The 27,669-nt window shown below is 47.1% G+C and overlaps 9 protein-coding genes across 9 annotated transcripts; 2 read left to right on the top strand and 7 right to left on the bottom strand.

Annotated features, from left to right (window-relative positions):
* Positions 1-151: 151 nt before the first annotated feature.
* GGS25DRAFT_500193 (ubiquitin carrier protein) lies at positions 152-1,926 on the bottom strand. Its single transcript, XM_049261840.1, has 4 exons — positions 1,327-1,926; positions 1,089-1,249; positions 999-1,022; positions 152-935 (listed from the first exon to the last, which is right to left on the bottom strand). Exons 1-4 carry the CDS (start codon positions 1,359-1,361, stop codon positions 682-684), a joined length of 474 nt encoding a protein of 157 aa, XP_049114892.1. The 5' UTR covers positions 1,362-1,926; the 3' UTR covers positions 152-681.
* A 376-nt stretch (positions 1,927-2,302) lies between these two features.
* Positions 2,303-4,053, top strand: GGS25DRAFT_378976 (Pex19 protein). Its single transcript, XM_049258255.1, has 3 exons — positions 2,303-3,008; positions 3,062-3,616; positions 3,674-4,053. Exons 1-3 carry the CDS (start codon positions 2,622-2,624, stop codon positions 3,770-3,772), a joined length of 1,041 nt encoding a protein of 346 aa, XP_049114891.1. The 5' UTR covers positions 2,303-2,621; the 3' UTR covers positions 3,773-4,053.
* Positions 4,009-4,742, bottom strand: GGS25DRAFT_523897 (uncharacterized protein; the record flags this gene model as incomplete). The annotated part of the gene is made up of 2 exons (XM_049264506.1): positions 4,009-4,362; positions 4,428-4,742. 2 exons carry the CDS (start codon positions 4,740-4,742, stop codon positions 4,009-4,011), a joined length of 669 nt encoding a protein of 222 aa, XP_049114890.1.
* Positions 4,743-5,332: 590 nt separating this feature from the next.
* On the top strand, positions 5,333-7,528 carry GGS25DRAFT_500188 (ABC1-domain-containing protein). Its single transcript, XM_049261839.1, has 3 exons — positions 5,333-5,874; positions 5,947-6,097; positions 6,158-7,528. Exons 1-3 carry the CDS (start codon positions 5,555-5,557, stop codon positions 7,472-7,474), a joined length of 1,788 nt encoding a protein of 595 aa, XP_049114889.1. The 5' UTR covers positions 5,333-5,554; the 3' UTR covers positions 7,475-7,528.
* A 231-nt stretch (positions 7,529-7,759) lies between these two features.
* Positions 7,760-10,180, bottom strand: GGS25DRAFT_533327 (cysteine proteinase). Its single transcript, XM_049265664.1, has one exon. The coding sequence runs from the start codon at positions 9,846-9,848 to the stop codon at positions 8,094-8,096; it is 1,755 nt and encodes a 584-aa protein (XP_049114888.1). The 5' UTR covers positions 9,849-10,180; the 3' UTR covers positions 7,760-8,093.
* Positions 10,181-11,955: 1,775 nt separating this feature from the next.
* GGS25DRAFT_378923 (Cut8-domain-containing protein) lies at positions 11,956-13,579 on the bottom strand. Its single transcript, XM_049258254.1, has 2 exons — positions 13,131-13,579; positions 11,956-12,975 (listed from the first exon to the last, which is right to left on the bottom strand). The coding sequence occupies exons 1-2, from the start codon at positions 13,210-13,212 to the stop codon at positions 12,131-12,133; spliced, it is 927 nt and encodes a 308-aa protein (XP_049114887.1). The 5' UTR covers positions 13,213-13,579; the 3' UTR covers positions 11,956-12,130.
* A 2,307-nt stretch (positions 13,580-15,886) lies between these two features.
* GGS25DRAFT_533321 (uncharacterized protein) lies at positions 15,887-19,088 on the bottom strand (the record flags this gene model as incomplete). The annotated part of the gene is made up of 4 exons (XM_049265663.1): positions 15,887-18,396; positions 18,452-18,650; positions 18,709-18,844; positions 19,008-19,088. The coding sequence occupies 4 exons, from the start codon at positions 19,086-19,088 to the stop codon at positions 15,990-15,992; spliced, it is 2,823 nt and encodes a 940-aa protein (XP_049114886.1). The 3' UTR covers positions 15,887-15,989.
* A 2,652-nt stretch (positions 19,089-21,740) lies between these two features.
* GGS25DRAFT_500180 (putative oxidoreductase) lies at positions 21,741-23,633 on the bottom strand. Its single transcript, XM_049261838.1, has 2 exons — positions 22,514-23,633; positions 21,741-22,351 (listed from the first exon to the last, which is right to left on the bottom strand). The coding sequence occupies exons 1-2, from the start codon at positions 23,176-23,178 to the stop codon at positions 21,931-21,933; spliced, it is 1,086 nt and encodes a 361-aa protein (XP_049114885.1). The 5' UTR covers positions 23,179-23,633; the 3' UTR covers positions 21,741-21,930.
* A 2,033-nt stretch (positions 23,634-25,666) lies between these two features.
* On the bottom strand, positions 25,667-27,598 carry GGS25DRAFT_378765 (tubulin-domain-containing protein). The gene is made up of 5 exons (XM_049258252.1): positions 27,558-27,598; positions 27,254-27,466; positions 27,141-27,181; positions 25,964-27,072; positions 25,667-25,906 (listed from the first exon to the last, which is right to left on the bottom strand). Exons 2-5 carry the CDS (start codon positions 27,259-27,261, stop codon positions 25,676-25,678), a joined length of 1,389 nt encoding a protein of 462 aa, XP_049114884.1. The 5' UTR covers positions 27,262-27,466; positions 27,558-27,598; the 3' UTR covers positions 25,667-25,675.
* Between the last annotated feature and the right edge of the window lie 71 nt (positions 27,599-27,669).

Genomic DNA, 27,669 nt, shown 5'->3' with positions numbered 1-27,669 from the left:
AGAGATACGGCGTATAATATGTTGCCTTTTGGGCCTAAGCCATATCAACCTTATGTAACACCTAACTTAGGTAGATAACCGCGTACTATTCGAAGATCTCGGCAAAATGATCTGTCACCTTGCATTTTATCTATACAGCCTGCGGGAAGATATCATATTCCGTCTTCATAGGTTCGCCAAGCTGCTGACTTACCGAGATTAGGCAGGACCTCATGCCGCCTGCCTTTCCTGTGGACCATTTTCCTGTGGACCATTCACTTCAGCTTTGATTTATATATGCCTAGGTATAATAAGATTCATCAAGTATGAAATAAGTCAGAATGGGGATACTTTCGTCATTTGAGGTTGTAATTGTCATTTATAGAGATTATCTTTTGCATACTAGAGTTCCGTGACTACGAGCCAACTTTAACCACTTCAAAACCACTCTAACACTTTTCTGGGTCATGGAAACTACGTGATCGGCCTCTATCAGCTCAGAATTTCAGTCAACTCTCATGGCCACCACGCCAAAAGTTATTTTGGGCCCTCATGCAGTCGCCTGTGCCAACTCCGAGGGCTCAAAGTGCAAAAAGTAGCCGTCCATATTTGGTATCCATAACCTAAACTCCGACCCTAAAGCACATTCGATATAACTATCTCTTTAGATTATTCGCTGCCCACTTTCGAAGAAAGTACTGTTTAGTGGGCTGGATTATCTTTGACCGTCCGCCTCACGCGTCTCTCGTACTCGTGCTTGTCCCTCTTGAAGAGGTTGTATGCTTCGGCCTGTGCTGGGGATTCGGGATTAGGGTTGTCCAAGAGATCTTGAATACCAAGAGCAATCTGCTTGACAGTGATTGCTGGCTTCCATCCCTCGTCCTCATTCAGGATCGAGAGGCACACGGTGCCTGATGGGTATACGTTAGGGTGGAACAGCGGCGGCGTGAATTTGCCTACAGGTGAAGGGTTAGCCTTGACTTGGTAAATTTCCGGTGCATGGAGTTAGTTGGACATACACTTAGGAGGCTTAGTAGGGTACTCTACGAAGCAAAACAAATTAGTATCACAAATGTCTCTACCAGTCTATGTCTCATCTGAAGACTTACCATCCGGAAACGTCATTGTCAGCTTGAAGAGACCCCCCTCCCACATAGTTTTCTCCTTGCCAGGGATACCACATTCCCACACCTTTAGATCTAAAACACCTTGGGCATTCTTAACTGGCCTTGCCCAGAATCCAAAAGGATGGTCTTTTCTCCACTGCTTTCTATCGCAACATGGAGCTGTTAGTAAGAAAAAGATAGTTGTTCGTGAGCGATTAGTGGGATACAAGCCGCAACATACCGTTCCTCTCCAAGGCGCAATTGACATAGAGCCATTTTCGCGGAATAGACCTAGGTGCAAGCGCTGACTTGGTAAGATTCGTACTTGCTGTAGTAACTAACCGGACGCTCCTCTACTAGGGAACGTAGCCTAATCAAATGTGACAGAAGGCTCCCATACAAGGTTCCGCGCAAAGTGCTAAGAGGGAGGCTGGAAGCACAAGTGCAGTGATGATGCTATTGAATCCTCAGTAGTGGTTCGAGGAGGGTCTAGTTTTATCGGATTCCAGCGTTCACAATGAATACTACTACTCTGTAGGTAGTATGCAGGTAGTAAATGTTGGTTAAAAAAGGATGTGAAACAAGCTTATGCGTGGAGAAGAAGAGAGAAAAAAGGAAGGAAAAGAAGTGAAAGTTAAGCTTGGTTGAGAGTGATAAGCGACGATAAGGGACGATATCAATGATGTGAATCAAAGTTAAGGAGACGCGCCTTCTTGTAGCAAGTTACTAGCAACTACTGCTGTAGGTAGTTAGGTATTAATTGCGATTTCAGCAGCCCACCAGCACTTTCTTACGCCCTTTATCATGGCTGATGTTAGAAACCGGAGGATTCAAGGTTGCGCTAGTAATTCAAGAAGAGAAGGCGGTAAAGCCTAGGCTGTTTCTGCCCAGAATTGTATTAGTAGGTACGGCTGGTTAGCATTTGCATTTGCAACCTAGAGTTCGTTACTAGTAACTACTACTACTAGTAGTCTGTTACAGTGTTACTAGCTCGTAGTGGGGGTTTAACTGTAGTATCATCTTGTTACCGTATCTCATCATATCGAACATTCTAGACTTGGAACATAATTGAATCATGGAATTTAATTGGATACCCGCAAGTTCTACTCGCAAAACGGTTTTGAATACGGTATAACTACAACTTTGGATGCGTACTACTAGTAGTAATAGGCGTTACCTAAGTAGTACATACATTGCCAAGCATCGCACAGCTCAAAGGCCTCGGCACTGCCCACTCTTGAATTCAAGTCGCATCTTTAAGTGACATTCTCTTTTTTTGTACTTCGTCTGTGTTGCTGTAACAAAGTTGCATCTACAACTTTCAATTTTTCAAGAGTCCCCTGCGCTTATCTTTAACAGATACAGCTCTATGCATACTCTTGGTCTGATTTCACTGTTCGGTCAAGGCTGAGTATTTCGCACAACTTTGGAAAGGGTTGGGTTGACATCACTTTATAACGCACCATCCCATTTATAAGAGAATTGGGTGGGGCACCCAGCATATAAAGACAAGAGGCATAACATAAAGGGGCAACTATGAGCGACAAGTCAAGTCAACCAGATGCACCTGAGAAGGTAGCATATTCTGCGCCCGAGGTAGAAGATGCATCAGACCCAGACGAAGACGATCTAGATGATCTAGATGATATGCTGGAAGAGTTCTCTCATGTGAAAGTGGACACGTTAAAACCTCCATCAGTACTTGGGCCTGGCAAGCCTACCAAGATCACACCACCCTCCATCCCAACTGCCACTTCAGCTTCAGCTCCGGCTCCGGCTCCGGCGCCCGAGGCTGCCGCCGCTGCAGCATCATCTTCAAGTGCAGACAACCTATTTGACGGACTGGATGATCTCACCGAGGAGGAATTCGAGAAGCAACTCCAAGCTGGTATGGCAGAATTAATGAATGGATTGGGCAGTTCGGTAACCAGCGCCCTCGCCACGAACTAGGAAACAGGAACGCTGACATAACCTAGCCAGATATGCAAGCCCAGTTTGAAAACATATTCAAAGGACTCGGTGAACCTGCTGCCGGGGGAAGTTCTGGATCTAAGCCAGAACCAGCCCCCCAAACAGCTGACAAGGCAGCAACAGCAGCAGCAGATTCAAGCCAGGACGCTTCATTTCAAGAGACGATCAAGCGGACTATGGCTAGGATGCAGGAATCCGGCGCCCAAGCAACTGCTGCTGCCGCCGCCGAAGGGGGTGAGGATGACTTCATCGCCGAGATGATGAAGATGATGAAGGATCTCCCTAGCGAAGGTGGTAGTGAGGAGGACCTCTCCAAGATGCTGATGGGGATGATGGAGCAGCTCACCAACAAGGAGATACTCTACGAGCCTATGAAAGAGTTGAACGACAAATTCCCCGCGTGGATGGAGAAGAACAAGGACACCCTACCACCAGATGACTTGAAGCGCTACCAGGAGCAACAAGTCCTCGTCGCAGAAATGGTGACGAAGTTCGAGGAGCCAGGTTATACAGATTCTAACGCGACGTACCGAGAGTATATTGTGGACAGGATGCAGAAAGTAAGCTGACTACCTTGCCATTTCATTATTATTTGCGTATGCTGACTCAACTACCAGATGCAAGCTGCAGGATCACCGCCCCACGACTTGGTTGGTGATATGCCTTCTGCTAAGGAAGTGCTCGACGCACCGGATGAGTCGTGCGCGCCGCAGTAACGAACGATGCAGAGATGAAGCCCTGAAAATGTATTCCTACAACTGGATCTTTTCGGGTCCAAATACCAAAAGTGGTTTGTACATAGAGGATGATGCGATCTCATCACACCCAGCAATAGAATCCTAATCCTAATATACCCCGTAACGCCAAGCTATGACCCTCCCTAAAAAAACCCCTGCCCAGGTATGTGGTGGCGGTGGACTAATTACAAACGTTGAAACGCACCTGAACGATCTTACGACATATCCATCTGTCCCGATGATACGAAGCCTTGACTACTGCTTTCTTGTTGCGATATTAGATCCATGAAGATGCTGTCATAGTCATCATCGTCGGAAAGTGCCGGGGACGAGGGTTGCAAACGTTCCCGGGGTGGTGATGAAGTCTCGAGCATGGCCAGCATTGCATTCAGTTCTTCCTCCTCTTCCTGGGCCAGTACATCGACCATCATGTCTTCCGGGTTTTGCGACATATCTTGCTCACGCTCTGGGATGTCTTCTATATCTTCCTCAAACAGCATGCCATCGAGGTCCGCGTTCTTTTGCTGCCGCCGTTGACGGTCTAATATCGACCACTCGAGTCGCAGAGCCTAAAGACGTAGTCAGTAACTAGACGATTCAGATGAGGGACAATTAGGACGAGTGAAGTCCATACCTCCTGGTCCCCTCCCCTCCTCTCCCATTGTCTATCATCCGCGCGCTTCCGTACATTCTTCAGGAACAAGTTGCGCCTGCTCTCTTGGGCAGTCTCTCGAGTCAGTCTGAGAGGATTTGGTTTCGCACTACGAGCAGCGAATTTAAATTTGGTCGGGGGTGTCTTTATGGGCGAAGACTGAGTATCATATCTGGGAAGTGTATTGGTGTTGCGAGGAGACAAGGGTGGGGAGCTCTGTCTAATGGGAGACGATGAGAGAGGCGAGGAATGGGCAGGCCGATGCGGCGACGAGAAGCTGAAATTGAAAGTTGGCATCGTAGCCAACATGTCGGGTATTCGGAGGCAATTCTATTTTAGTTTTCGTGGTGAGGGTATAGAATACAAACGAGTTGATTTTTATTTTTTGGTTGCTTGCCGGTCGAATCAAATGGGATTAATTGACTTGACTGGTCTTAACTTTGATTGTTAGAATGTCAAATAATAAAGAGAGACGCGGATTAGAAGTAAACGCGACCTCTAAATGATGCACCAAAGAGGGGTCTAACGCGTAAATGGATCTACAGGAATAAACTTAAACACTGTTATGACGTTTATTAGAATAGTTTGTGGCTCTAACCAATTTTTTCAACGTTCTTATGCATAGTAAGCAAGCAGTTACATAATATATATTCTTTAATCCATACACTGCATCTAAACTGTATACTGACACTGACCCACAAATAGAAGCTGTGCATCAGACGATCCCGATAGAATGATTAATACCCTTGTATGTACGAAGTAGAATGTTCCTTTACCCCTGTCCCTATGACGCCGAGGTTCATCTACGTATCCGATCGAAAAAGAAAAAAAGAAAAAAAGAAAAAAAGAAAAAAAGAAAAAAAGAAATTGAGAGAAAAAAAGAAAAAGAAAAAGAAAAGAACAGAAAAAAAGAAGAGATAGAGAAAATAGTGGAATTTTATTAGTCGGCGCTCCCAACACAATTATTACTAGTAACTGATACATTCAACAATCCCACAGGCACAAGGAGAAGGACAACATGTCTTCATGGGCTTCATATTTTACATTTCTCAGTTAATTATTAGAATCGTCCAATAAAGTTATAATATCATTGCAAATGACAACTTACCATGAAATGCCTTTCACTCAATTCGCTCGGCCGCTTCGCCAGCAACCGATCTTGGACTTGTTCCAATTGCCGCACCCAGATCCTACCAGCTCGTGTTAAAGCCACTCAAAGCTCTTTTTCGAAACGATACGGATCAAGCTCGTCGGGATATTCGAGAAGACCGCCTAAGCCTGCGAAGACGAGAACAACGTTGCTGACTGCCGCCGCAACCGCTGCTACCGGTGCCGGTGTCTTGGCTTTCACTGATGATATCAAATATGGATATGATGCTACGGAACGGACGGGAAGAGTTGCTACAACACTGACAGTATGCATCAATGAGTATGCTCTAATTATTATTACTACTATACCCTAAACGCAATGTACTGGCAGGTCTAACTCAACCTGCTATAGTTATCGAACCTCCTTGAATCAACGTGATGAGACGGAAGACCCTAAGGAACAAGACCACATTTTGAGATCATGTCACAAGAGATGCGCAGAGCGAACCCTCAAGGTCCTTGAGAAGAATGGAGGCATATTTATTAAGCTGGGGCAACATTTGGTAATGCTTCAACAAGCCAGCGCAAGAAGTTGAGTGAGCGCTTGCTAACCAGTTTCACAGAGCGCCATGACATATCTACTTCCACGAGAATGGACCGACACGTTTATACCACTACAAGACAAGTGCCCCGTGTCTTCCTTTGAATCGATCGAAGAAATGTTCCGATCTGATACAGGCGAGGAACTCAAGGACTACTTCTCGGAATTCTCGGAGCATCCAATAGGGGCTGCTTCTTTAGCCCAGGTTCACTTGGCAACGGTGAAGGAAAATGGCCAAAAAGTTGCTGTCAAGGTTCAGCATCCAGGATTAGCGCAATGGGCACCTCTTGACTTAGCATTGACTAGATTTACGTTCCAGACACTGAAGAAGTTCTTTCCCGAGTACGACCTGGAATGGCTATCATCTGAGATGGACATTTCCTTACCACAGGAACTCGACTTCCAGCTCGAGGCCGCAAACGCAATGCGTACCCAAAAATACTTCGCGCAACTTCCAGAACTACCGCTAGTGATCCCCAACGTACTATGGGCCAAGAAACGCATTTTGGTTATGGCAAATGAATCTGGCCATCGTCTCGACGATCTTGAGTATATAGACTCCAACCATATTGATCGCGACGAAGTATCTGCCACCCTAGCTCGAATCTTCAACGAAATGATTTTCGGCAAAAACTCATCGCTTCATTGTGATCCCCACGGTGGTAATCTAGCTATCCGGAAGGCTCCCCGTCGGAAGCGCGGTGGTCCTAACTTCGAGATTATCATCTACGATCACGGGCTGTACCGAGACATCCCCGAAGATCTACAGCGATCGTACGCAAAGATGTGGTTGGCAGTCATCGACGGGGACATGGCTGGTATGAAGCGCTACGCGCACGAGGTTGCCGGCATTACAGATGAGCAATTCCCTTTGTTTGCCAGCGCTATCACCGGCCGCGACTACACGGTTGTCAGCTCGTCTATCCTCAAGTCTCGGTCAGAGGAAGAAAAGAAAACAATGGGCGACGCACTGCAAGAGGGGCTACTGTCCGATCTTGTCACCATGCTAGGTCAGGTCCCCAGGGTCATCCTCCTGATCCTCAAGACAAACGACTTGACGCGCAGCCTGGACGAGAACCTCCACACGCGACAAGGGCCCATGCGCAGCTTCATGATCCTAGCCCGCTACTGCGCGCGCACCGTCTTCCGCGAGCAAGTCGAGGCGATCCGGCAGCGGCCGGGGAGCCTGATATGGCCCGGCAACGCGCTGCGCTTCATCGCCGCGTGGATGGGGTACCTCAGGGTCGAGCTCAAGCTCGAGGCCTTCGAGCTCTGGCTGAGCGTCAAGAGGATCGCCGGCATGAACACCGTGCATTACGGGACCACTGTACCATTATAATACTACTACAATAGAATACAACATAATAAGAAGCAAGACAAGACAAGACAAGACAAGACAAGACAAAAGAAACAAAAGAAACAAATATATATCTACCTAGGTAGGTAAGGATGCACCTAACCTACATGACTGGACGCTAGGTGCTTGCTATAGTACATACATACTACATATGGATGTTCATGTAGGTATACATGCATGCAGGTGCTACCTAATGTTGATAAATAATAATAACTTTTCTTAAAATTATCAACCTGGTTCTGATTCTCTATAAGCCTAGGTTAGTTAGGTAGGTAGGTAAGTAAGTAAAGTAAGTACCACTTTTCTTATTAAATATCCAAAAAGGCAAAATCCCTTTCCCTGCCTCCCCCCCTCCCCCCCCTTTTTCACAATGTTGCGAATTTACCTCCTCCTATAGTGAGTGTCCCGGGGAGAGTTTTGTCTTTTCAAGAATTCAGATGTTTTTTTTAAAGTCAAAAGTCAAGTCAAAATTTAATATATTTTTAAGTACATAAAACAAATAAAGCAGATACCTAGATTAGATTACCTAGATGTTACCGTCAGCGACTAAATTAACTAGCCTCCAGCCTCCAGCCTTTAGCCAGCCAGCAAGCAAAGCCATCTACTTCGCAACACCAATGCAAGCAAAGTACTTCTTGAAGGCGTGGACCTCGACGCTGAAGACGCCGTCGCGGTCGAGCAGGGCGGCGGGGGGCCAGAACTCGGGCTCGACGCGGTCGAGGAGGCCGGGGTAGCTGGTGAGGCCGCGGGGCTCGGTGACGCCCCAGGGGTTGCGCACGATGATGTACTGGGACCTGCCGTGGTCGTCGCCGTCGCCGTCGCTGTCGTCGTTGTTGCTGTTGCTGTAGGCCTGCCCCTCGGACACCCAGCCGAGCACCGAGTACGCGTGGTTGGCGACGAGGTTGCTGCCGCGGAAGGTGTCGCCGGTCGCGTGGGTCCAGGCGGCCATGGGCGAGATGGTCCGCTTGTTCACGCTGCAGCTGCGCACGAGCCCCGCGAGCTCGGCGCCCGAGTGCTTCGACGTGAAGTAGTACCGTGGCTCGCGCCCGTTGAGCTGCGCCATCGCCTTGATCGGGTCGCCGTTGTGCGCCTGCGTCATGTCCACGTGGTCGTGGTCGCTCTGCGCCTTGCTGTTCTTGCCGTTGCTGTTGTTGTTGTTGTTGTTGTTGTTGTTGTCGTTGTTGTTGTTGTTGTTGTTGTTTCCGCCACCGCGCGTCATCCACTTGATGAACGCCTTCTCGTACAGCGCGGGCCACGCCTCGTAGCCGTCGCTGGACCGCGCGTACACGGGCATCTCGGTCGAGTTGTTGATGGGGACCTGGTAGTCGACCTCGACGGTGCCGGTCTCGGCGTTGTTGCGCCCGCCCTTGTCGTGGAACTTGACCTCGAGCGTCCGCCGGTTGCGCCCCAGCTCCATGGGAGGAGAAGCGACCATGCTGCGCGTGTTGCGGTTGATCATGGCCGGGTTCGCCCAGAAGACGGAGAAGATGGCGGCGATGAGCCAGCTGTTAGACGACGCTCCCTGCGTCGGGTCGTCGAAGCGGTGGTGGTGGTGCTGCTCGCTGTTGCCGTGGCGGTTCCCGCCGAACATTGCAAAAGGAGGTCCGTCCATCATGAAGCGGCGCGGGAAGCCGCGGAATATGGTGTCGTTCATGTCGCGCCAGGTGGAGTTTGGCGGGGTGAACTCGCGGTCTTCCTTGCCGTGGCGGAAGGGCAGGACGATGTCGTTGATGGTCTCGGTGACATCGTGGTTGCCGATGGTCTTCCCGAGGGACTGACCGTCGAGAATGAGGCGCAGCTTGCCGTTCTGCATGCGCGCCATCTTGATGCGGGTGTCGCCGACCTGCTTAAGCCCGATTTTCTCGAGGTCCTCGAGCTTTCTGAGGCGGGACAGGTCAGGGGTGACGAGGTCACGCTCCTCGAGGATCTGGATCTCCTTCTCGGACAGCTCCTCGGCCTCGCGGTTCTCCTTGTTGAGCTTCAGGCCGGCGAATAGGACGGAGTTGTGCTTCAGGTCGAAGAGCTCCTCGTAGTCGGTCTGCAGGACGTCGGAGATGATGCGCGCCGTGGAGAGCGAGCGGCGGTCTAGCCTGTGGCCGATCATGGCCTCGACTAGGGCGTACGGGTTGATGGCGCCAATGTTGACGTCCTTGGGGGGCTCGTCAGGAGAGGGTTCCTGGCCCAGTAAGGGACGGTCGTCGCCGAGGTCTTCGTAGTCCTCGGTCATGGTTCGGGAAGACAGGGACAGCTTGTCTATCTTGCGGCCGGTCAAGGCCTCGAAGAGAGCGTAAGCATCGATGTTGCCTGGGGAAGCTCCTCGAGAGGAAGAGTCGGAATGAGGGCCGGCGGTAACCATTTTGCTTATTTGGAGGATTCTGATGTATTACTTCAAATATCTGGGTGAATGTGTAGTGGGCGGTAAGTTGGTGGAATGCTTAAGAAATTGCTGTCGGCTTGAGGCTTGAGAGAGCGATATCATATTTGGGAGGCTCACCTCATATTTATCCTCTTTATTAGATACCTGAAAGCACCGTACTCTCTCAAGCGGACTGTATGATGTAGGAAAAGGTACCGATTCATTCGTAAGTTTCTTTACACATCTCATCTCGCTCCGGTCGGGCTGAGCAGTAGCTAGTCTAATGCAGAGATCGAGTAAAAGCATGGGGGGCTCTGGAGACAAGTTCATGAACACGGTAAACGATACTTACACTTAGGCTCTGCTATCACAGCACCTTGAAAATATAGGTTATATTGTGCATGTATATTGTAAGTTACGGCGTGTGGAAAAGTAACGCGTACTTGGTAGTCGAATAGGTCCTTTGGACATCGTCATTTCTTATATCGCCTACTAGGTACCTGGTTTTCTGCATTCCTATGTCGTTTGATCTTAAGCAGTTAGATACACCAACTATTTCTCAAAAGCAATATCACAATGAGTACCTACCGACAGAAGAAGAGCTATAGGAGCGTCACTCACAAAAAGCTTCAAAATACATATTACAGTACGCCACACTTTCCGCCTGGTGTACCTGCCATAGCATCTCCGACGACAAGGATTTCCAGCTCTTGGTAAACCCTATTCGGGTTTATACTAAGAACATCGGACTATTTTCGAGGAAAAATGGGGGGGGGGGGGAAGCAAGCTTTGACTCTGCGGCGTCTGAGAAGTTTATATCATCAACATTAACTATTATTTCTTATTTCTCATTTCTCACACGCGAACTATCTAGGTTAGCTAACTATTTAGCCCTAGTTTGAGTTCGGTACCTACATATGAACCTGTAATAGTAATAGCAACATTAAACGCTGAACGTTGAAGACTGTACTGGTGTTCTATACAGAACAGCTACTCGCCTAAGTGCCTACCTACCATCAGCCATCAACCATCCTCCGACCCATTCAACCCCTTTAGCCCCTCCCAACACCAAGGATCAACATGGGATGAGTCATCCCATGTAAAGTCTACCTACCATCCTGCCATAAACCTCGTGTTTGGAACAATCGATACCTAGGTACATTTACTGGCTGGACAGCGTCGGACAGCCGTCCTTGGCGTTTACCTCTTTTCTCACCTATGCGCCGAAATAATGTATTCCATGTCTTGAAGTTTAAGGCGTAGTTATATGCTTCTCTGTTTGTATGGCTGCTAGTCGTGGTCCTACTGTACCAAACCTCTTAACCTTGAAATTTGCCTAGGGAGAGATCACGAAAACACACATAATTAGTCACAGAATCTATTCCATCCTTATCCTTCCATTACAAGAGCCTTAGTAGGGAGCAGACAGCAGACAGCAGACAGCAGCATAGTAGCTGATAATTATCTCTACTCAACTCTGACTAAAGCCATCCACTCTCACCCGCCGCTCCACCTACTCCTATTCATACTCCTTCCTATACTACCTATGCCCTAAACCCTAGACCTCCGGTAGTCGAAAGCCGTGCCTAGTTACCCCTATGTACACTTCAAGGCAAGCTAAGCAGCAGATAGCCGAGCACTAGCAAGAGTAGGTAGTCATCCTCAAGGTTCGTACGTTCTGAAAGAACCAATAAGTTAAAACAGTACCGGCCAATGCAGTCACGATAGCCAAAAGAGTGCCTAGCCAGCCTAGGCCCCTTTCCCCATCCAACGTACAGACAGTATACGGATGGTCTAGGTAGTATCATACTCGAAACGAAAAAAAAAGAAGAAAAACTGTGGACAGGATATCACCCGTGATTAACGGGATTGGGAGGAAGAGTGAATCAACATGATTGGGGGTAATACGAGAACGCCAGATGATGTACCTAGTAATGGTCGCGAATGGAATAATTAAAAACAAATAACTCCCCCTCCGCCAACAAATCTATTGAGAAACCAGTGCCATGCCCCGGATAAACGAAGGGAATTTGAAATATGTTCATCGTAATCTCATTGCTTGCGAGTTTGGTCGTGTGTGCAGAAGTGACCATCCTCCGTTCCTCCATGCCAATGCATGCCTTTTTTTTTTTGCCTTAATCCGCCACACGTATGCTAGATGATTGCTTGTTGGTTTGCCGCATTCATGGATGCTACTCAATGTCGTTTTGCTCATTATTCTCAGTGCTCTCTTCTCCAGGTTGGTCTAGATCCATAGCATCCCCTGGATTGGCATCAGAGCTCTACCACGGACCAACTCGAACAGGCGAACCATAATTGCCAGCCATCAGCTGATCAAGAATTGAACCTTGGTTATTGGGTGCACTCGGAGCTCCGCTGCTCTGTCCACCACCAACCCAGCCGAGACTCGTGGTCATGGAAGAGATGGCGGCTCCTAGCCTACCGCCAGATTGCTGATTATGCTTGGCCAGGATTTGATCCCAACCTCCCGAATGCAGCTGGAAGCCGGCCCCCTTCTTAGAAGCTTCATTGATCACCAGTGCCCAGGCCCTAGATATCTCGTCGTAGGTGTTTTCTTTGTGGTGTCGGTGGCTTTGACTTTCCCATTCAGGCAGACTGTGAATTAGTTTCGTAGCACCGTCGAGAAACTGCAATGAAACGTTGGCGCTCATTTCCATGGGAGGAAGATATTGGGGTGTAAAATCGACAAGGGCGTCAATGAGTGCGAGTAATGGCTGTCGGACTCGGTAGTATGTGTAGTCGGAGCTAGAAGCGCCGTACGGGAATGCATCTCGTAACTTGTCTTGATATTCCTTCAATACTTGCAAGGCGCACTCCACAGTCGGTCTTGGAGCACTCTTTACCACCTCTTCACCGATCTCGGGTTGGCGCTCGCAAATAGTTTGTAGAACAGCTCGTAGTTGGGTGGCGTCAAGAGTTTCGAGTAAGCGGGGCAGTGTTAAGGGGCGGCCTGCCAACTCGTTCGATCGCATCTTCTTGGACGGCCTAGGAGCAAGCTGTCGTGACTGAATGGCAGGAGAACTGAGGGGCGAAACAGACATTTCGTCGCCATCATCCTCGGCTTTTCGCTTTCGATTCATAGCCATGGTGTTGTGAAATGGAGACACTATTGATAATTAATATGGTTAGTTCATTATGCCATCTTTCTTCTACGGTCATATGCACAGTAATCGAGTCTGCAGTTCTTGAACTCTTCCACAAACCCGGAATAGGATAAGGCAAAAGACCATGTGACTCGGGATAAGGATAATTACAACATACTTGAACGGGTAGGAGATCGTCGGTTAGGATCGTGTTGATGAGGGAAGAAGGACGGAGGCTGCGGCGACAGCAACACATTCATTATGCTAGCAGTCGTAGTTTTCAATGGGGCAAGATGTTGCCTAGTACTCCTCCTAATTCCCCAAACAGCGACGGACGGTACGAACTATGGTGTTTGCGTAGGTAGGATATAAAATCAATAGTAGCAAAATTGCTCGAATGGATATGTCTTTGCGTTCTTGGTGTTTCGGGTGCGAGGGTCTTAGTATGGTGGTTGTCGAGGATGGAAATTGGTTGGTAGGCCGATAGAGCCCGACGTTGGGTGGGGATGAAGAAGGGGAAAGAGGAAGAAATTAAATAAAATTGAGTTGAAAGTGGAAGAAATGAAGGGATCGATGGGGAGAAAGAATGTTACTGCATGTAGGCAGCTAGGTCTGGTTAGCTGGTTACTAGGTACCTAGTAAGTATCAATATGTAGTGTGTAGTATTGACTTGTTGGTACTGTTCTCAGTGCTGGCTGTTCTGGTTCTAAGCTTGAAAGAGCACCAGACCTATGCAATTCAATGTTAACTATGGCTTGTGCATTGACGGGATTATCATTCATGTAAGGAGTAGTAATCAGTAGCAGAAAGTAGATGGACTACTTAGTGCATATGTATTGTACAGTGTAGTGTTATGTAGCAGACTGCAGACTAAGAAGTGGGAGAATAATATAGAGATTGATTGAATGAATAGGATGTGTGTTTTTTTGTGGATGTGGATGTTAATGTCAATATGAATGTGTATGTGTTAGTATGTGTATGTACTACTACATACACTAGCTAGTAGTATATTTATTCATGGTGGATGTGGTGGATGTGGATAGATGGATAGATGGATGAATGAATGAATCAATGAATGAACTTGTCTTGAGTGCACATGTGGACTTTGGCTGAATTGTGGATCACGCAAAAAAAAAAAAGTTCCATCTCTTAATAGTACATATGTAGGTAGTAGGTACTGTACATACAAGTACTCATCAGCTGCAGCTCGTGCTGATGTGGTTAGGCAAATGGCCAAAACACCCCGTTAGACCTCAAGGCTTCCATTCTCATTGGTCACATCCTTGTTCCCTCGACAAAAGATATGGGGACCTAATCCTTTTAGCTTCAATGCTATGGAAATGCCATCTAGGTAGTTACCTAACCTAGTACCTACATGTAGGCTGTAGCAAAGGAAAAGGCACAGAGTGCTCCTCATAAGCGCCGAGGCACGGAACGGAATACCGGTATCGATTATTATTTTTATCTTTATTTTTTTTTTTTCATTATTTAACTACATCCTCCATGGAAACAACTTCCATTCTTCAACCATCTTCCCATCCGCTACCAGAAGTGACGATAAATAGGCATCACTCCCGATACATACATTGTATTGAAGAAGAAAAAAAAAAGAAGAAAGGAGACACGCATCAACTTCAATCAGTTAATCAATACTTACTATTACATCCCACGTCCATCTACACTACATAAATGCCACAACCCCTCGTCGACCTCTAGTTACTATTAAACCCTTCATGGGTGGGGATCAGAAAAACAAGTCACAGGTAACCAACGCAGCAATCCTACCAAACCAACCTATGTAGGATTCCCCCCCTCTTAGTCCAGTCCACGATCCCTATAATTGGCTTAGCCTATACCACTCAACACCGTCAGAAACACCAAAGATACATACATACATGTATGCGTGACCGCCTCTTTCTACCACTACCACTACTACCACTACTATGTATATAGTAGTAAACTTATGTGTTTTGTAATCCCAAATTGCCTTGTACATCTTACCTTGGTCCTTCAATGTTGGTATACTCGCCTACCTACATCCACGTACCTACATACCCAACGCCATAAGCAAATGACGAATCGCTAATCGCTAGCCACGCTAACATTACGTGCACTTCGAATGTACGTAACGATTCCGAATAGCCTGGATACCACGCTCCCTACCTTGTTGTCACCATGCCTTAACGACATTAAGTAGTGGTAGATTCATACCCTCGAGTGTCTATATCACCTTATAATATTGCCCTACCACTCGATACATGCTTACAACAGTTGTACCTACCAAGTAGTAATCGCATCCATGCGTACTAACTACCTAGTATGTAATAACCTCATCACGTCACAAAGAAAACATCAATGTGTATAAGCCTATGTAGTAGTAACTCAAGTGCATTATGTACATACCTACTAGGTCTAGTACCTAGCACTCACTACTTAGTATTTGCCTAACCCACTCCTGTCCTTCGCGTCAAATATCTCGAGAGTCCTGTAGTTAGCTGTAGAGCTCTCTACCAACCCATGTTCGTTACGTTCCAACGAAACATGGCCATCTGTTTGTAGTAGTCCTCAAGAGATGGCAAACATGAACACAGATCGGGATCTGTACATATCCTCCCTTGACTGCCTCTCGAATGTTAAGCTATCTCTTATCTCTCTCCCTAACATCACATTGTCCTCTGTTTGGTTTGTACAATCAAAGAATATATGATTGCGATGAATTACATGAGGAACTCTCAGTGCCAGAGTTGTACCGCCATCCACACCATAAGAGGAGAAATAAAACCTAGAATAGGGGTCCAATGGCAATCGAAGACAATTTCCGAAGAATCTCATGTCTGGTGTCAAAACAGGCTAGAGATCTAGCTGTGGATAGGCACCTCAATTAGTTCAGTTGTCGTCAATATTATCATTCGTCTCGAATCACGGTCCAAGTCGTATTATCCTAGTCACTTCGGTCGATATTTCGGTCCAAACACGTTCCTCGTGCATAATATAAGCTTCAGATAAGCCTCATGAACGTTGTAGCTCAATGCTCGACTCACTGATGATTAGCATCGTCCAAGCGAAGAGTCTCGAAGCGTCTAGTCATGCCTGACATAGGGCTCGGGTCTCTTAGCTCATCCGCGTCGGACCGCACGCTGCTCGTCTTAGGGCGGTATGCACCCGTATAGATCGTGGTCGATTTTATTGAGGGCGCCTGGGCCCATCGGGACTTGGAGAGGCCCGGCTTGGAGGCAGGTCCCTTCGGGGTTTCGTCTAAGTTCGTCGAAGATCCCTGTGCCCATTTGGATTTTGCAAGACCTGATTTCAGGTTGGTTGCCTTGGAGGGTTCGTTGGCCGTTTTCAATGGCTCAGGTTCCTTGCAGGAAGTACTGTCACCCTCGACTGGCTTGAGGCTACTGAAACCGAGGCCACTACGTGGGATAGTAGATCGATCTGCTTGAGAAGTAGTTGTCGACGAGCTAATTATCTCGTAGCCCATGGCCTTAGGCGGATCCATGACCGGAGGCGGACCCATGACCGAAGATGGTATCATGGCCGGCAGAGACGGGCTCGTGACCGGAGGCGGGTCAATGACCGGAGGTGACACCGGCGCGGTTGGGCATTTGGTAGAGTTTGATGCTTTATGATCGTAGACGTGCTTCATTTCGTCTCTAGAAAACTCAGGCCCTGGGATATCTCCCTTGCCAATCATCGAATGAAGACCCTCGTCATCTACTACTTTCAATGACTGGGGAGTCTTATGCGCTACCACTTTCTCGGAATGGAAATCTTCGCCCCCGACTGCTTTCGAGGACTGGGGAGCCTTATGCTCTACTCTTTTGTCGGGCAGAGGAACCTTACGCTCCATTCCTTTCGAGCGAGTCACATGTCGGATGAATTCATTGAATTGTTGAACTGAATCTGGGCAGGGACGCGCAGACATTCGCAACTCGTTCATCTGCTCGGCGGAGCGAACGATCCGAGAATCTCCATGGAGGACATTTGTGTACAGCACTGCGCATACTTTTTGCTGTTGGTCCCATTCCAAAGCCTTGAAGTTGAAGCTCTCATTGCCCAAAAGATATAGTGCCGCAGCTTGCAGGCAGGTTCTTTTCACTACCTCATCATTTGGAGAGGACGAGCTACCTATGAGCATTTGGATGGCGAAGCGACATCCAAATGCTATCTCACGGTAGTTCTGGGCCGATAGGCTGGAAAGCATGAGAAGGGAATCTTGCGACAAAGCCTCTCCAATGTTGACTGACTCAATGATTGATTCAATGGAAGTCAGATCTGCAAGTTCGTGGAGCTTAGTCGTGTCTTTCTGCAGAAGCGAATTTCCGAAGAGGAGTGTAATAGGACTATGGTCCGGATTAGGCTGAGCGGAAGGTGAAGCAACTTCGGATTGGGCATCAGATTGGGCATCAGATTGCGCCTCATGAACTACTTCGGCGGAGGGCAATACATCGTCCACCGGTTCTTTGAGGTCCTTGGAATGCTGTGAAGGACTGGAATGCTGTGAAGGACTCTCTGGAGGTTGCAAGTTATATGAAGCAGCCAACTCCATCATGTCTGCCTCGTGTGATGTCGAGGTTAAACCGAGATCCTTCGGCACTTCTTGAACCACCTCCTTCTCTTGATCAACGTAGGGTATCTGATACAACGCAAAACCCTCAAATGCCGCCCTGTCTAGGTCGGTATCTGACCCTCCATTAAGAAAAGGTTGTTCAGTTATTTCGTCCCAACCTGCAGGGATTGGAGTCTCCTCAAGGATCGGTTCCGAAAGATTCTTCTCATGATTCACCAAGGTTTCTATTACCTTTTTGAACTTTGCTGCTAGTTCAGCACTGGAGAAACATATCTGGCTGGATCTCACAGGTGCTTGTTGATCAACCTGTCGTCGAAGACACACCATGCGTGAGGTGTGGAATACCTCTATGCATTGGCGAATGTCTCCTTTCCGGACCAATCCATCATTTAGTCGTATCTCCCAGACAATTACACCATTTCGAGATTGTTCGTAAACTGAAACTTGTCCTAAGACTTTCATACTCCCCTTGAGTAATTGAGGGAAAATGGTTGCATTAGCCTGCGGGAAGAAAACTCGGGCTGGCAAGATACTCATAATGCCTAGGTCTAAGCCCGTAGAAGGACCTTTGGCGATCTGGGATGGAATAAATGGTCCTCGTCGCTCATGGGGAGGAACATATTTACTACCGTCAGGCTTGCGGAATGTCTCAGCTGTATTATGCCCGGGCAAGTTGGTTTTGCTTTGAGTGAATACCTTGTTAGGGGGGAAGGCCTGGAAATCATGACCTCGTGTGGTCGGTCTGGATTTGATAGGCCCCCATCCCTTGACGTTGGCTCCAGATGGCATGACGCCGCCGGATGGCAGCTGTGAATGCCCCTGTGCAAAGGGTCGCGGAAGTTCCACTCTGGCGTAGTTACGTGAAGTGTGGATGCTGTTTACCGTTAGGCTATGAACAACATTAAGAGAATATGTATAGAAGAACTTACGATGGATCATACAGCGGAGCTTTCTTCAAGGCCTTCGTGATGTCCTTATGAATGTCTCGTGGCTGACCATTTCCACCACGAGTTCCCTCTACCGCAATTGGACGTAGTCTACGACGGTGAGCATTGCCGTTATCAAGAGGTTCAAGATCCTTGACTGCAAGGTAATCATCATCCTTGAACCGGCCCTCTTTGATAGCGTCTATTCCAATAAATTAGTGCCCAAAAATGCCCTCGTTCTGAAAGGAAAAGAAACTTACTCGTCCAATCATTAGGCCAGCCTCTCTTATCCCACGACTGGAGCGATTGATGATAGATCGGAAGGGGCTCTTGATTAATACGTCGAGGCTCGTCTTCAGTAGCCAGCTCTTCAAGGCGATGATTGCCTAGATCGGACTGTTGTGAATAATGGTTAGTATTATATATTTCAACTCTTGCGCATCTTCTCATATGGATGTTAAAATACTGGGAGTACCAGCCCCTCAAAATCCAGTGTCTCCACCAAGTATCCCCCTAATTGTGAATGGTAAGGGTGGGGATTTATAAGAGTATTACTTACCATCATGGCGTCGTAGGCCGCCGTCTGCTTCTGGTTGTGGGGCATTCCGCCTTGGGGCAGATTTGCCTTAGAGTCTGCCATGATTGACAGGCACTAATATGTTCGTGATGTTTAACTGTTGCAACAGTTGTGATCGAGAAGGTTGAGAATGTGGGAAAGGGTGGGAAGAGATGCAGGAGGAACCTAGACAAGTTGAGCTGTCCCGAAGTGGCTGAACTCAAGTTATCTGGCTCTATGTTAGTTAGTCGCTGTATAACTAGATAGTGTGGTTAAAGGATATACCGACTTGGGTCTCTTAGCTCTAAGATGGTAGAGAATAAGGTTGGGAAGGTATATCAGAATGACTTTGGCTACCTAGGTGGTTAGAAGATGAGAAGATGAGAGGAAGGCTATGAGGGTAGGAGGGTAGGAGGGTAGGAGGATGCCATGGTGATGAGGGCATGAGGAGGAGGAAGGAGGAAAGATGTATGGAAAGCAAACAAAAATGAAATGGAATAAGACTCAGAGGAGGAAAGAGCGCACTTACTAACGTTTCAGGTAGTCCAATGGCTAAAAAGGATAGGCAAATGGCCAATGGGCAGTCAGGTGCATGTAAAGTCAACAATTATGGAAGTCGCGATACTCTTTGGGTTTTCAAGTTCCAAGACAGGTTAAGCGGAACTGTAAAAGTACAATCCTTGTCTCTTCAGATAATAAAGACAAGCACGTGAATGTAAACATAAATGCTTACAATCATATATGCCTATATGTTCTTGCGGAGACTGAAGAATGATTTGGTTCGGACCTAGGTAGGAGTATGAGTGTAAGTAAAAAAAAGAAAAGAAAAAGAAAAAGAAAAACTTCAAGGTTATGGATTATGGAGAATGAAGGAAGTAAGGAAGGAAGGAAGAAAGTGATGGAGGTATCCGGAACTGGGTAGATATGTCTATGGTTTCGACATGTTGTCGAGAATATAGCGGAGACACTTACACAGTCGATACTCAAGTGCCCAAGTACAGCAATTTTCACTTCACAGCTTCTTGCCTTGTACAGACTGGAATGGAGCCCTAAGAATATCATGAGTTAGCTGGTTACCAAGCAATAGTGAATATTAAAGAGAGTGATCAAGGCAAGTAAGTGTGCCTACATATGGACACAGAAAGAAGGATGTCAATGCCAGGACTTGAAGAGTGTAGAACATACCAATCTCAGAAAGATTCCAGGCTCCAGGAACTGAGAGATGAACAAATCTCAACAGTCTGGCAATCAGAATGATCTTCAAGTCACAAAAGTACTAAAGCATGAACTCTAGAATGTAACAAGAAGACAGTAGTGCAAGGTATTGGAGGTTACGAAGTTCAGAGAGGTTTGGAAGAAAGATGGGAGAATGATAGGAAATGGAGATGATGGTGTTGGAAAGAAAGAAAATTCACAAAAAGGCAGCATGAGTGGGAGTATTTATACCATTACTTTCTAATCTAATCACTGGGACAAAACGACTTGATGGGCAGTTCACACTATGTTGACAATGTCGATTCTCCTGCCTTGCCCCGTATATTAGGAATCACCCCTGAGGAAGCGACAGCTCGAAATGTTTCTTGGAGTACCTATGCACTGTACTAACCTGAGTATTCAGGGCTTAAACTCCTGCCTTAAGCACCCATCTACTAGGCATTGTACACAAGATCCCATTGTGTCCTTGGCTAGGTAAGTACCTGGGTGGGTGTCAAGTCATTCATACTGTCGAATATGGGTCTCCAGGAACCATTTAGGGGTATTATTCAAAGCAGCCAACTAACCTTAGGTACTTACATGAAAGGCGTTGCAGACTTGTATCTATATACCTTAGGTACTAGGTATGCAAATATTTGAATTAGAAGCACGCAACTACATCGTAGGGAAGTAGTAAACTAATAGCCCCCTTATATTGAAGAAATAGGTACTTACCTCGCAATATATTGCTGAATAAAATCCAAGAGAAAGAAAAACAATGCATTATTTATGTACCTATATAAGCAGCTGGCTGTGTAAGTCACGTCTAGGCAGGCACCTAGGTAGATAGTATCAAACTTCATCACAGCATTGATATATGCCATCTCAAACTCAGACGCAGGTACAGATTGTTGTTCATAGAGATCTGATATTGAAGAATTACCCGATGTATCTCTACATAGGTCAATATTATGATTTGATAATTCGTAAGTGAACTTTGGCCCATAAAACGCACTGTTAACAGTATGTTCCTAGTTACAGGATCCTAATGATGAACATGATAGATGTGTATATATCTATCTAAGAGAAGCTGGTCAGCTGTGTTAGGCCAGACGAGGTCTATATACGTGAGCGGCATCAAGGGTAACGTATATATACGGAAGTACTAGACCTGGATAGGGCTAGTGTCCGGGGAGTTGTCCGGAGAGCTGTCCGGGACTGCGACACCTAAGCATGATAATTTTATGCTAATAATAATAAATCACTGCAGATACCTAGGTAGGCATCTAGCAGCTCATAACTCATATTTAAATCACAGCTGTCCTTTATTATCATATTTGAGGACTCAGAGAAGCGTATTATTACAGCTTTGTTGAGCTGGCGTGTAGTTAAGGGGCTATATATGTCGGGCTTGAGGTAGTCACGTGATAAAGATCAGGTTTCAATATGGGTACCTTATGCACCATAATTATATGCTTGCACTCATAGAATGACCATCTACATACCTCAGGTATACATGTAGGTACCTGAGGTACATAGGCAGCCAATATCTTTTTTCTAAATTTTACCTCGATCCTCAACAGCACTGTGATTCATATCAAGCATCCTAAGGCTACTAGACTGGAGCGTAATATGATAAATTACCTAGCCTAAGGTGCTGCCTCATGTACCCAGTAGGCACTAATCGTACCCCCCTTCCCCAAAGAACCATCATCTCAACCTATCACTTCCACTAATCGCCATCTAAATTATTCCCCAACGCCAACGTTTGCTTGTAAATCCACTCCGTAGCCGTCAACCGCTCTCCCTCTCCCCCATCCTCCCCCTCCTCTTCCTCCTCCTCCGTGCTATCCTTTCTCTTGATCCTCGTCATGACGCAGCAGTCTTCCGGCCGAACAAAGTACACAACGCTATACCGCGGCCACCGCCCCTGCACACCGGGCGCCGGGATCACGCGGTGCCGGCCAGCGCACAGCCTGCCGTCGGAGAACCTCACAGCGGCGTCGCCGAGGTTGACGATGGCGCACCCAGCTTGCGGTTTCACCCACTGCCATTCCCCCGGCACGTCTGGTTGGCCGTTGCACAGCTGGGCTTTCCGCGCGGACTCGGACCATACTTGGAGGCCGCCGAGCCAGTTCATTAGGATCGTGATTCTGGAGGAGGCAGGTCAAGTTAATTAGGGCTAGTGCCTGAGGTAGTTAGGACAGTTCCGTCCCAACCTTGGGATGAAAAGGGATTTGATTGCCCCCCTCAGGTTTGCAGTGGTGTTTTGCATGCCTTAAAAGAGTGGAGCGAAAGCAGGAGGTAAAACTTACGTGCCACCGTCTGTGTGTGATGGCGTCTGCACTTCGGCCATTTCCTCCACCACTCTTGGTGGGCCACGCGTAAGGCGCACATGGTCGCCCGAGGGCTCCTCGATCCTATGGCGGTTCGCAAACTCGGAGGGGTCAATGCCAAGCCTTTCTGCGAGAACGGACAGGACCGTCATCCCGATAAAGTGCGCGCTCTCCGAATACGACGCAAACAGCGGCTTGCTCTCCATGATCTCAGAGGGCCAAGGGCGCCTCATGCGATCGTCGGGTGCCATCATGTCGTTCTGGGCGACGTTGAAAAACTCAGCCGTATCCCGAGTTCCGGCCTGGTCGCCGACTGACGAACCGGCCCATTTGTATCCGAATATTTGCTTTCCTTGCTTGTATCGCATTTTCTCCTCTAGAGGTAGCCGAAAGACGCCCTCCGACACCGCCGCAATCTTCCCTGCGCCGTTGAGGATAGTCTCTCCAGCGTCGCAACCCCCGAGCTCGAGGTAGAAGAACCCACGTCGTGTGCAAGCCTCGAATACCTTATCTTGCTCTGCTACGTTGCCATTAAGCAGCTTTGACAGAGCGACGATAGGTAAGTCGATGACGAGGGTATCGTCGGGGAAAGGGGGGTATAGCTCCGGCGTAAATTCACGACATTTCTCCTCCGCATGAGGCATGGCTGGTTGATAGTTCAAAATTTATTTAACGATAACGGCGCTCTTAGTACGATTAAGATAAGTTGATGGCAGAGGCGTCACAGCTATATTAGCACATTCCGACGTTCGTACCTAGCTAGATTTACGAAGATGAGGGGAAAATAGCTACATATGTAGCTTACGCTCAAGAGATATCTGGAGGGGTAGATATGGGACATGGCGTTGTGAGGAAGTGCATATTATTCGTGCAGCGGAACATCACGTCGGTGGCGTGTGGTAGGTAGCATCACCCAACTCCAAGATAATGAAAACTGAGTAGCCAACTGGCCAATGGAACTGCCGGTCTGCAACCCTCCATTAAAGCAGCCTATTATCAGGCGAGGCGAAAGGTGTATACTCTGTGAAAGGCGTTCTGTGTTCTGACTACCTAATTACATAGCAGGTAGGCAGCGAGAAAGAAGTGTACCGGTAACAAGGAAGTGTATATATGCAGGGCTTCCCCTATCTATCACTTTATAGAATATTTTCTGATGTATAGCTCATCATGATGCATACATATCCTTGAATCTCATGATATGTATATGACTTAGGTACGAAAAGGGCTGATCTAACTCATGGTGAAAACTGCACCTATTTTCGAAGGAGCGTATATAACTATCATGCCGATTAACCACAGTTGTATGTATGTTGAATATCGACGTTGATCTAATTGTTAGGTATTATCTAGCGTATGTAGATGTCAGAGTCCCGAATACCTATGATCTTCAGATGCCAGGCTTATCTAGGCCTAGTGCCCCTATCCTGGACGCCTCTCACGTCAACGGTATAGACCTCGCCTTGGCCAGCTTCCCTTAGATATATTGATCACGTTCATATGTAGAATGTCGATGATATTGCATGAAAATAAACCGACTCCTACTGGCTAACTTGTAAATGGTAGATAATAGACGAAACCTGCTGAAAACACGATGTTCTGGCACTACGACAAACCACTATGAGTTGAACTCGCATTCGGATGTATTTCTTGATGGTAGGTAGTCAAGTGATAACTACCCACCGAAGCAGTTATATTATCGAGCTGCCTTGCAACCCAATGCAGTATATTGTATGACGTATTGATACATGCTCAGGACTAGTATCCGACTATCCATTCATTGACGAGAAGACTCTCTCCTGAGATTAATCTTCCGCCATTCCATATCCTCCACCCCCCCTAGAACTTTCCTCCACGTCGAATCTATTTCGCCTTAGCATCCTTAGGCAAACCTTCCAAGCCCTCCTTTCCCTGCCGCCCAACACTGCTCAGGTCAACATCGTCCTTCTTGCTCGCAGGCTCACGGAGACCCGAGGCCGCACCCGCGCCCGTCGAGACGTCGCTTGAAACGCCGCCGGAGCCAACGTTCACATTGCGGGCATCTGCCGAGTTCCAGTCGGAGGCGACGGGCGGTTGATCGGGGAGAGGCAGTTTGGATCTTACTTCCTCTGCGTGGGCTGCTTTGGATTGAGGCATTTCTGGGGTGGCGTAAAGGTGTTAGCTGTGGATCGATTTAAATACCATTATGTATGCTAGGTAATATGAGAGAGGAGAGCTTACTGGTTGTTTGTGTTTGATGAAGAGAAGATCAATAAAAGGGGTAATTTTGGTGGTTATGACTTTGTGGTTGATTATTGGTGTTTAATCACGGGATGCTAAGATGAAATGAAGTCAGTGTAGTCCAGATATTCATGGATATCGAAGGCTTTAATACACAAAGCCGTTTGCTAGGAAGCCGCAATCATCCCCAAGTAGCGAATACCTAGGAGCTTTTCATCCGGTATGTGGTTGACGTCATTGACGAGGTACCTACATATTACAGTGAAGTAATTGTGTACGTAAGTGATGTCATAGAAGTCAAATTAAGGTACAGGCTAGTATGGAGATAGCTACCCAGGTGGATTTCAAGCTTCAAATGCTGCCCATCAGAGTCCAAGAGCTTCTAGAAAGACCCACCCTTTAAAGCTTCTCTTCAGCCCCAAACCCACTGGACATCTCGATCCAGGTACATGGTTGAGCGGGATGGACCGTAACGACGTAATCGTGACTTGGTGTGCTTCGTGAACTAACATTACATACATACATATATGTATCTACATAGTGTAGGCAGTAAAAGCAGTTCAAGAGAAATACTGTCCATAGTTTGACCCGAGTTTACTAACCAATGAGGTATCTATGCAGCTATGCAATGACAAACTTTTCCATATTGGCTGAAAGGCTGCAGGTGGTTGGTAATTGTACTTATTGCCTACCTAGGTAGATACCGAGGCAAGTATGCGCGGATTACACACATCTACTACTGTATGTTTCGCAGCTATACCATCCATACCGCATCCAATCCCCTCTCAAAAAAGGACTAAAAACGCCTCAACACCAATTTGCTGTCTTCTGCTGCCAAATGTTGTGGTGAAACCATCGATACTTTTCATGGGACATAACTTCGTAAGCGTTGCATTTCCTATATGAGGCATGGCATGGCAAGGATCAAGGCATTCTCTTGTCTGTTTCCGCAGACGTAGCTTTCTCACCCTCGTCTGGGTTTAGATAATTGGCGTCCTCTGCGGCCTCGTATTCAGCAATGAGATCTGTTACTACCTCCCTGGCCTCGTCAAATTCGTGAAAGCCTTCTGAAAAGGGGGCGGTTTTCTTATAAGTATCTACGAAAGCATTGCGCTTTCGCATGCCATCGTACAAACGCACAATACGTTTGAATAACTAAAAAGCTGTTAATTTTGGGGGGCTATGTTCGAGGTGCAATATATCATCACTTACCGTCGCAATGCTGGTATGGTTAGCTAACATCAAGCCGCTGACACGGTGGCTCATCGGGATGTATGGGCTTCGCTTCGTTAAAGCCACTTGAATACTCGCCGGGCCCCATGGGATGAAAGTCGCCAATCTTCGTTCGCGAATACGGAGTAGACTTTTGTGGACATCTGTCGGATCGACCTCTCCTTGGATGACGTTGAGGATAGAGATATAGCAGCTCTTCTTGCCTGGTACAGTTGACACCATGCGATTCTTAGGTTGCAATAGTCGTCTCATGACATCTAATACGGTAGTCTTTCGAACAGTCTTGGCTTGCTCAACTTGGTCTCCGGTAAAGGGGGTGTATGCAGTCATCAGGAAATGACAACGTGGTGTTGGGATCAGGGAAGCAAGGATGCTGACAAGATCATTGTGCATATAGCCAGGATATCGCAAGGTTGTGGTGCTAGCTGACATGACGGTTGAGACTAACTGGTTAGTTTGTTGGAACGAAGGTTCTTGCACATGTAATCTATCGGCTGCAATGTGAGATAACGCCCCGTTATCCAAAACCACGACCGAATCGGCGTTTTGCGTCAGTCGCCTCATCGAGAGGATGCTGTTGTACGGATGAACAACGACATCACCTGAGCTCGTAGTGTCGGGGAAAACCGAATATGTCTGGATAATTTTCTTGGGAAATCTGTCATTCATTCGTTCGAGGAGGAACGATCCTAGACCAGACCCGGTACCACCGGCAATGGAATGAAGCAGCATAAAGCCTTCCAGAGAATCGCTGCCATCTGCCTCACGCTCTATCATTTCCATGATTTCTTCGTGGACAGCTTCACCTGACTGATATCCATCACCCCAGTTGTTACCGGCGCCAACACCGCTCTTGCCTACGTAGAAATTCTCCGGGTTGTAAATGTTTTTATAAGGACCGGTTTGTATGCTGTTGATGACACGAGGTTCGAGATCTATCAAGATAGCTCGGGGGATATATCTGGTGTCGTCACTCTGGTAGTAAAAGACATCCTTGCGATCACCGCCCTCCGTCGCAAAGTCTTCGAGGTTACCATCTTGGTTGATACCGTGCTCCTGGCAAAGTTGCTGCCAGAACTGGCTACCAACTTGTATTTATTAGTCTATCAAGTCCGTCAAGATTCATTGCTAGTAGGTATAGATGGTCCCAACTTACTGCTGTTGCCGCATTGGCCCGCCTGGATCGTAATTATTTCCCTTGGCAAATTGTTAGATAGATCGATCACATTAGGGTATTATATAAGAGAAAGAGAGTATGTGCTCGCCTACCTGGGCATTATGGTGGCATGAGTTAGAACTTGCTACTTGATGTAGGAGGCTCGTCGAATTTACGATTGCTGTACTTTCAACACTATAGTGTTATACACTGCAGTAATTATGTACAGTGCTATAGTTCCAAGGTTATGTCAACTAGACTTTTTACGCGAAGCGCGTTTCCACAATACCGTTGACGTCTGGTGCGCTAAAGTACTAACTATGTACCTATGTACCTAATTATTTTGGGCCCGACTGTACTAGGTACTATGGCGGGGTTGATAAGAAACGGATAGTTACATAATCCATATTTACTTACATATTTCATGTTCGATATCTCTATGGCATTACACTTAGTTAATCATACTCATGGAAGTGTTTAATTGACTGGTAACTATTGGTGTATGTTTGTTTGGTACTATGTAGCATTG

This window comes from Hypoxylon fragiforme (assembly GCF_022984875.1).
Source record: "Hypoxylon fragiforme strain CBS 206.31 chromosome Unknown GGS25scaffold_7, whole genome shotgun sequence".
NCBI classification, from domain to species: domain Eukaryota; kingdom Fungi; phylum Ascomycota; class Sordariomycetes; order Xylariales; family Hypoxylaceae; genus Hypoxylon; species Hypoxylon fragiforme.
The sequence above is the reverse complement of the archived record's forward strand: the minus strand, read 5'-3'. Positions and strand labels throughout refer to the sequence as shown.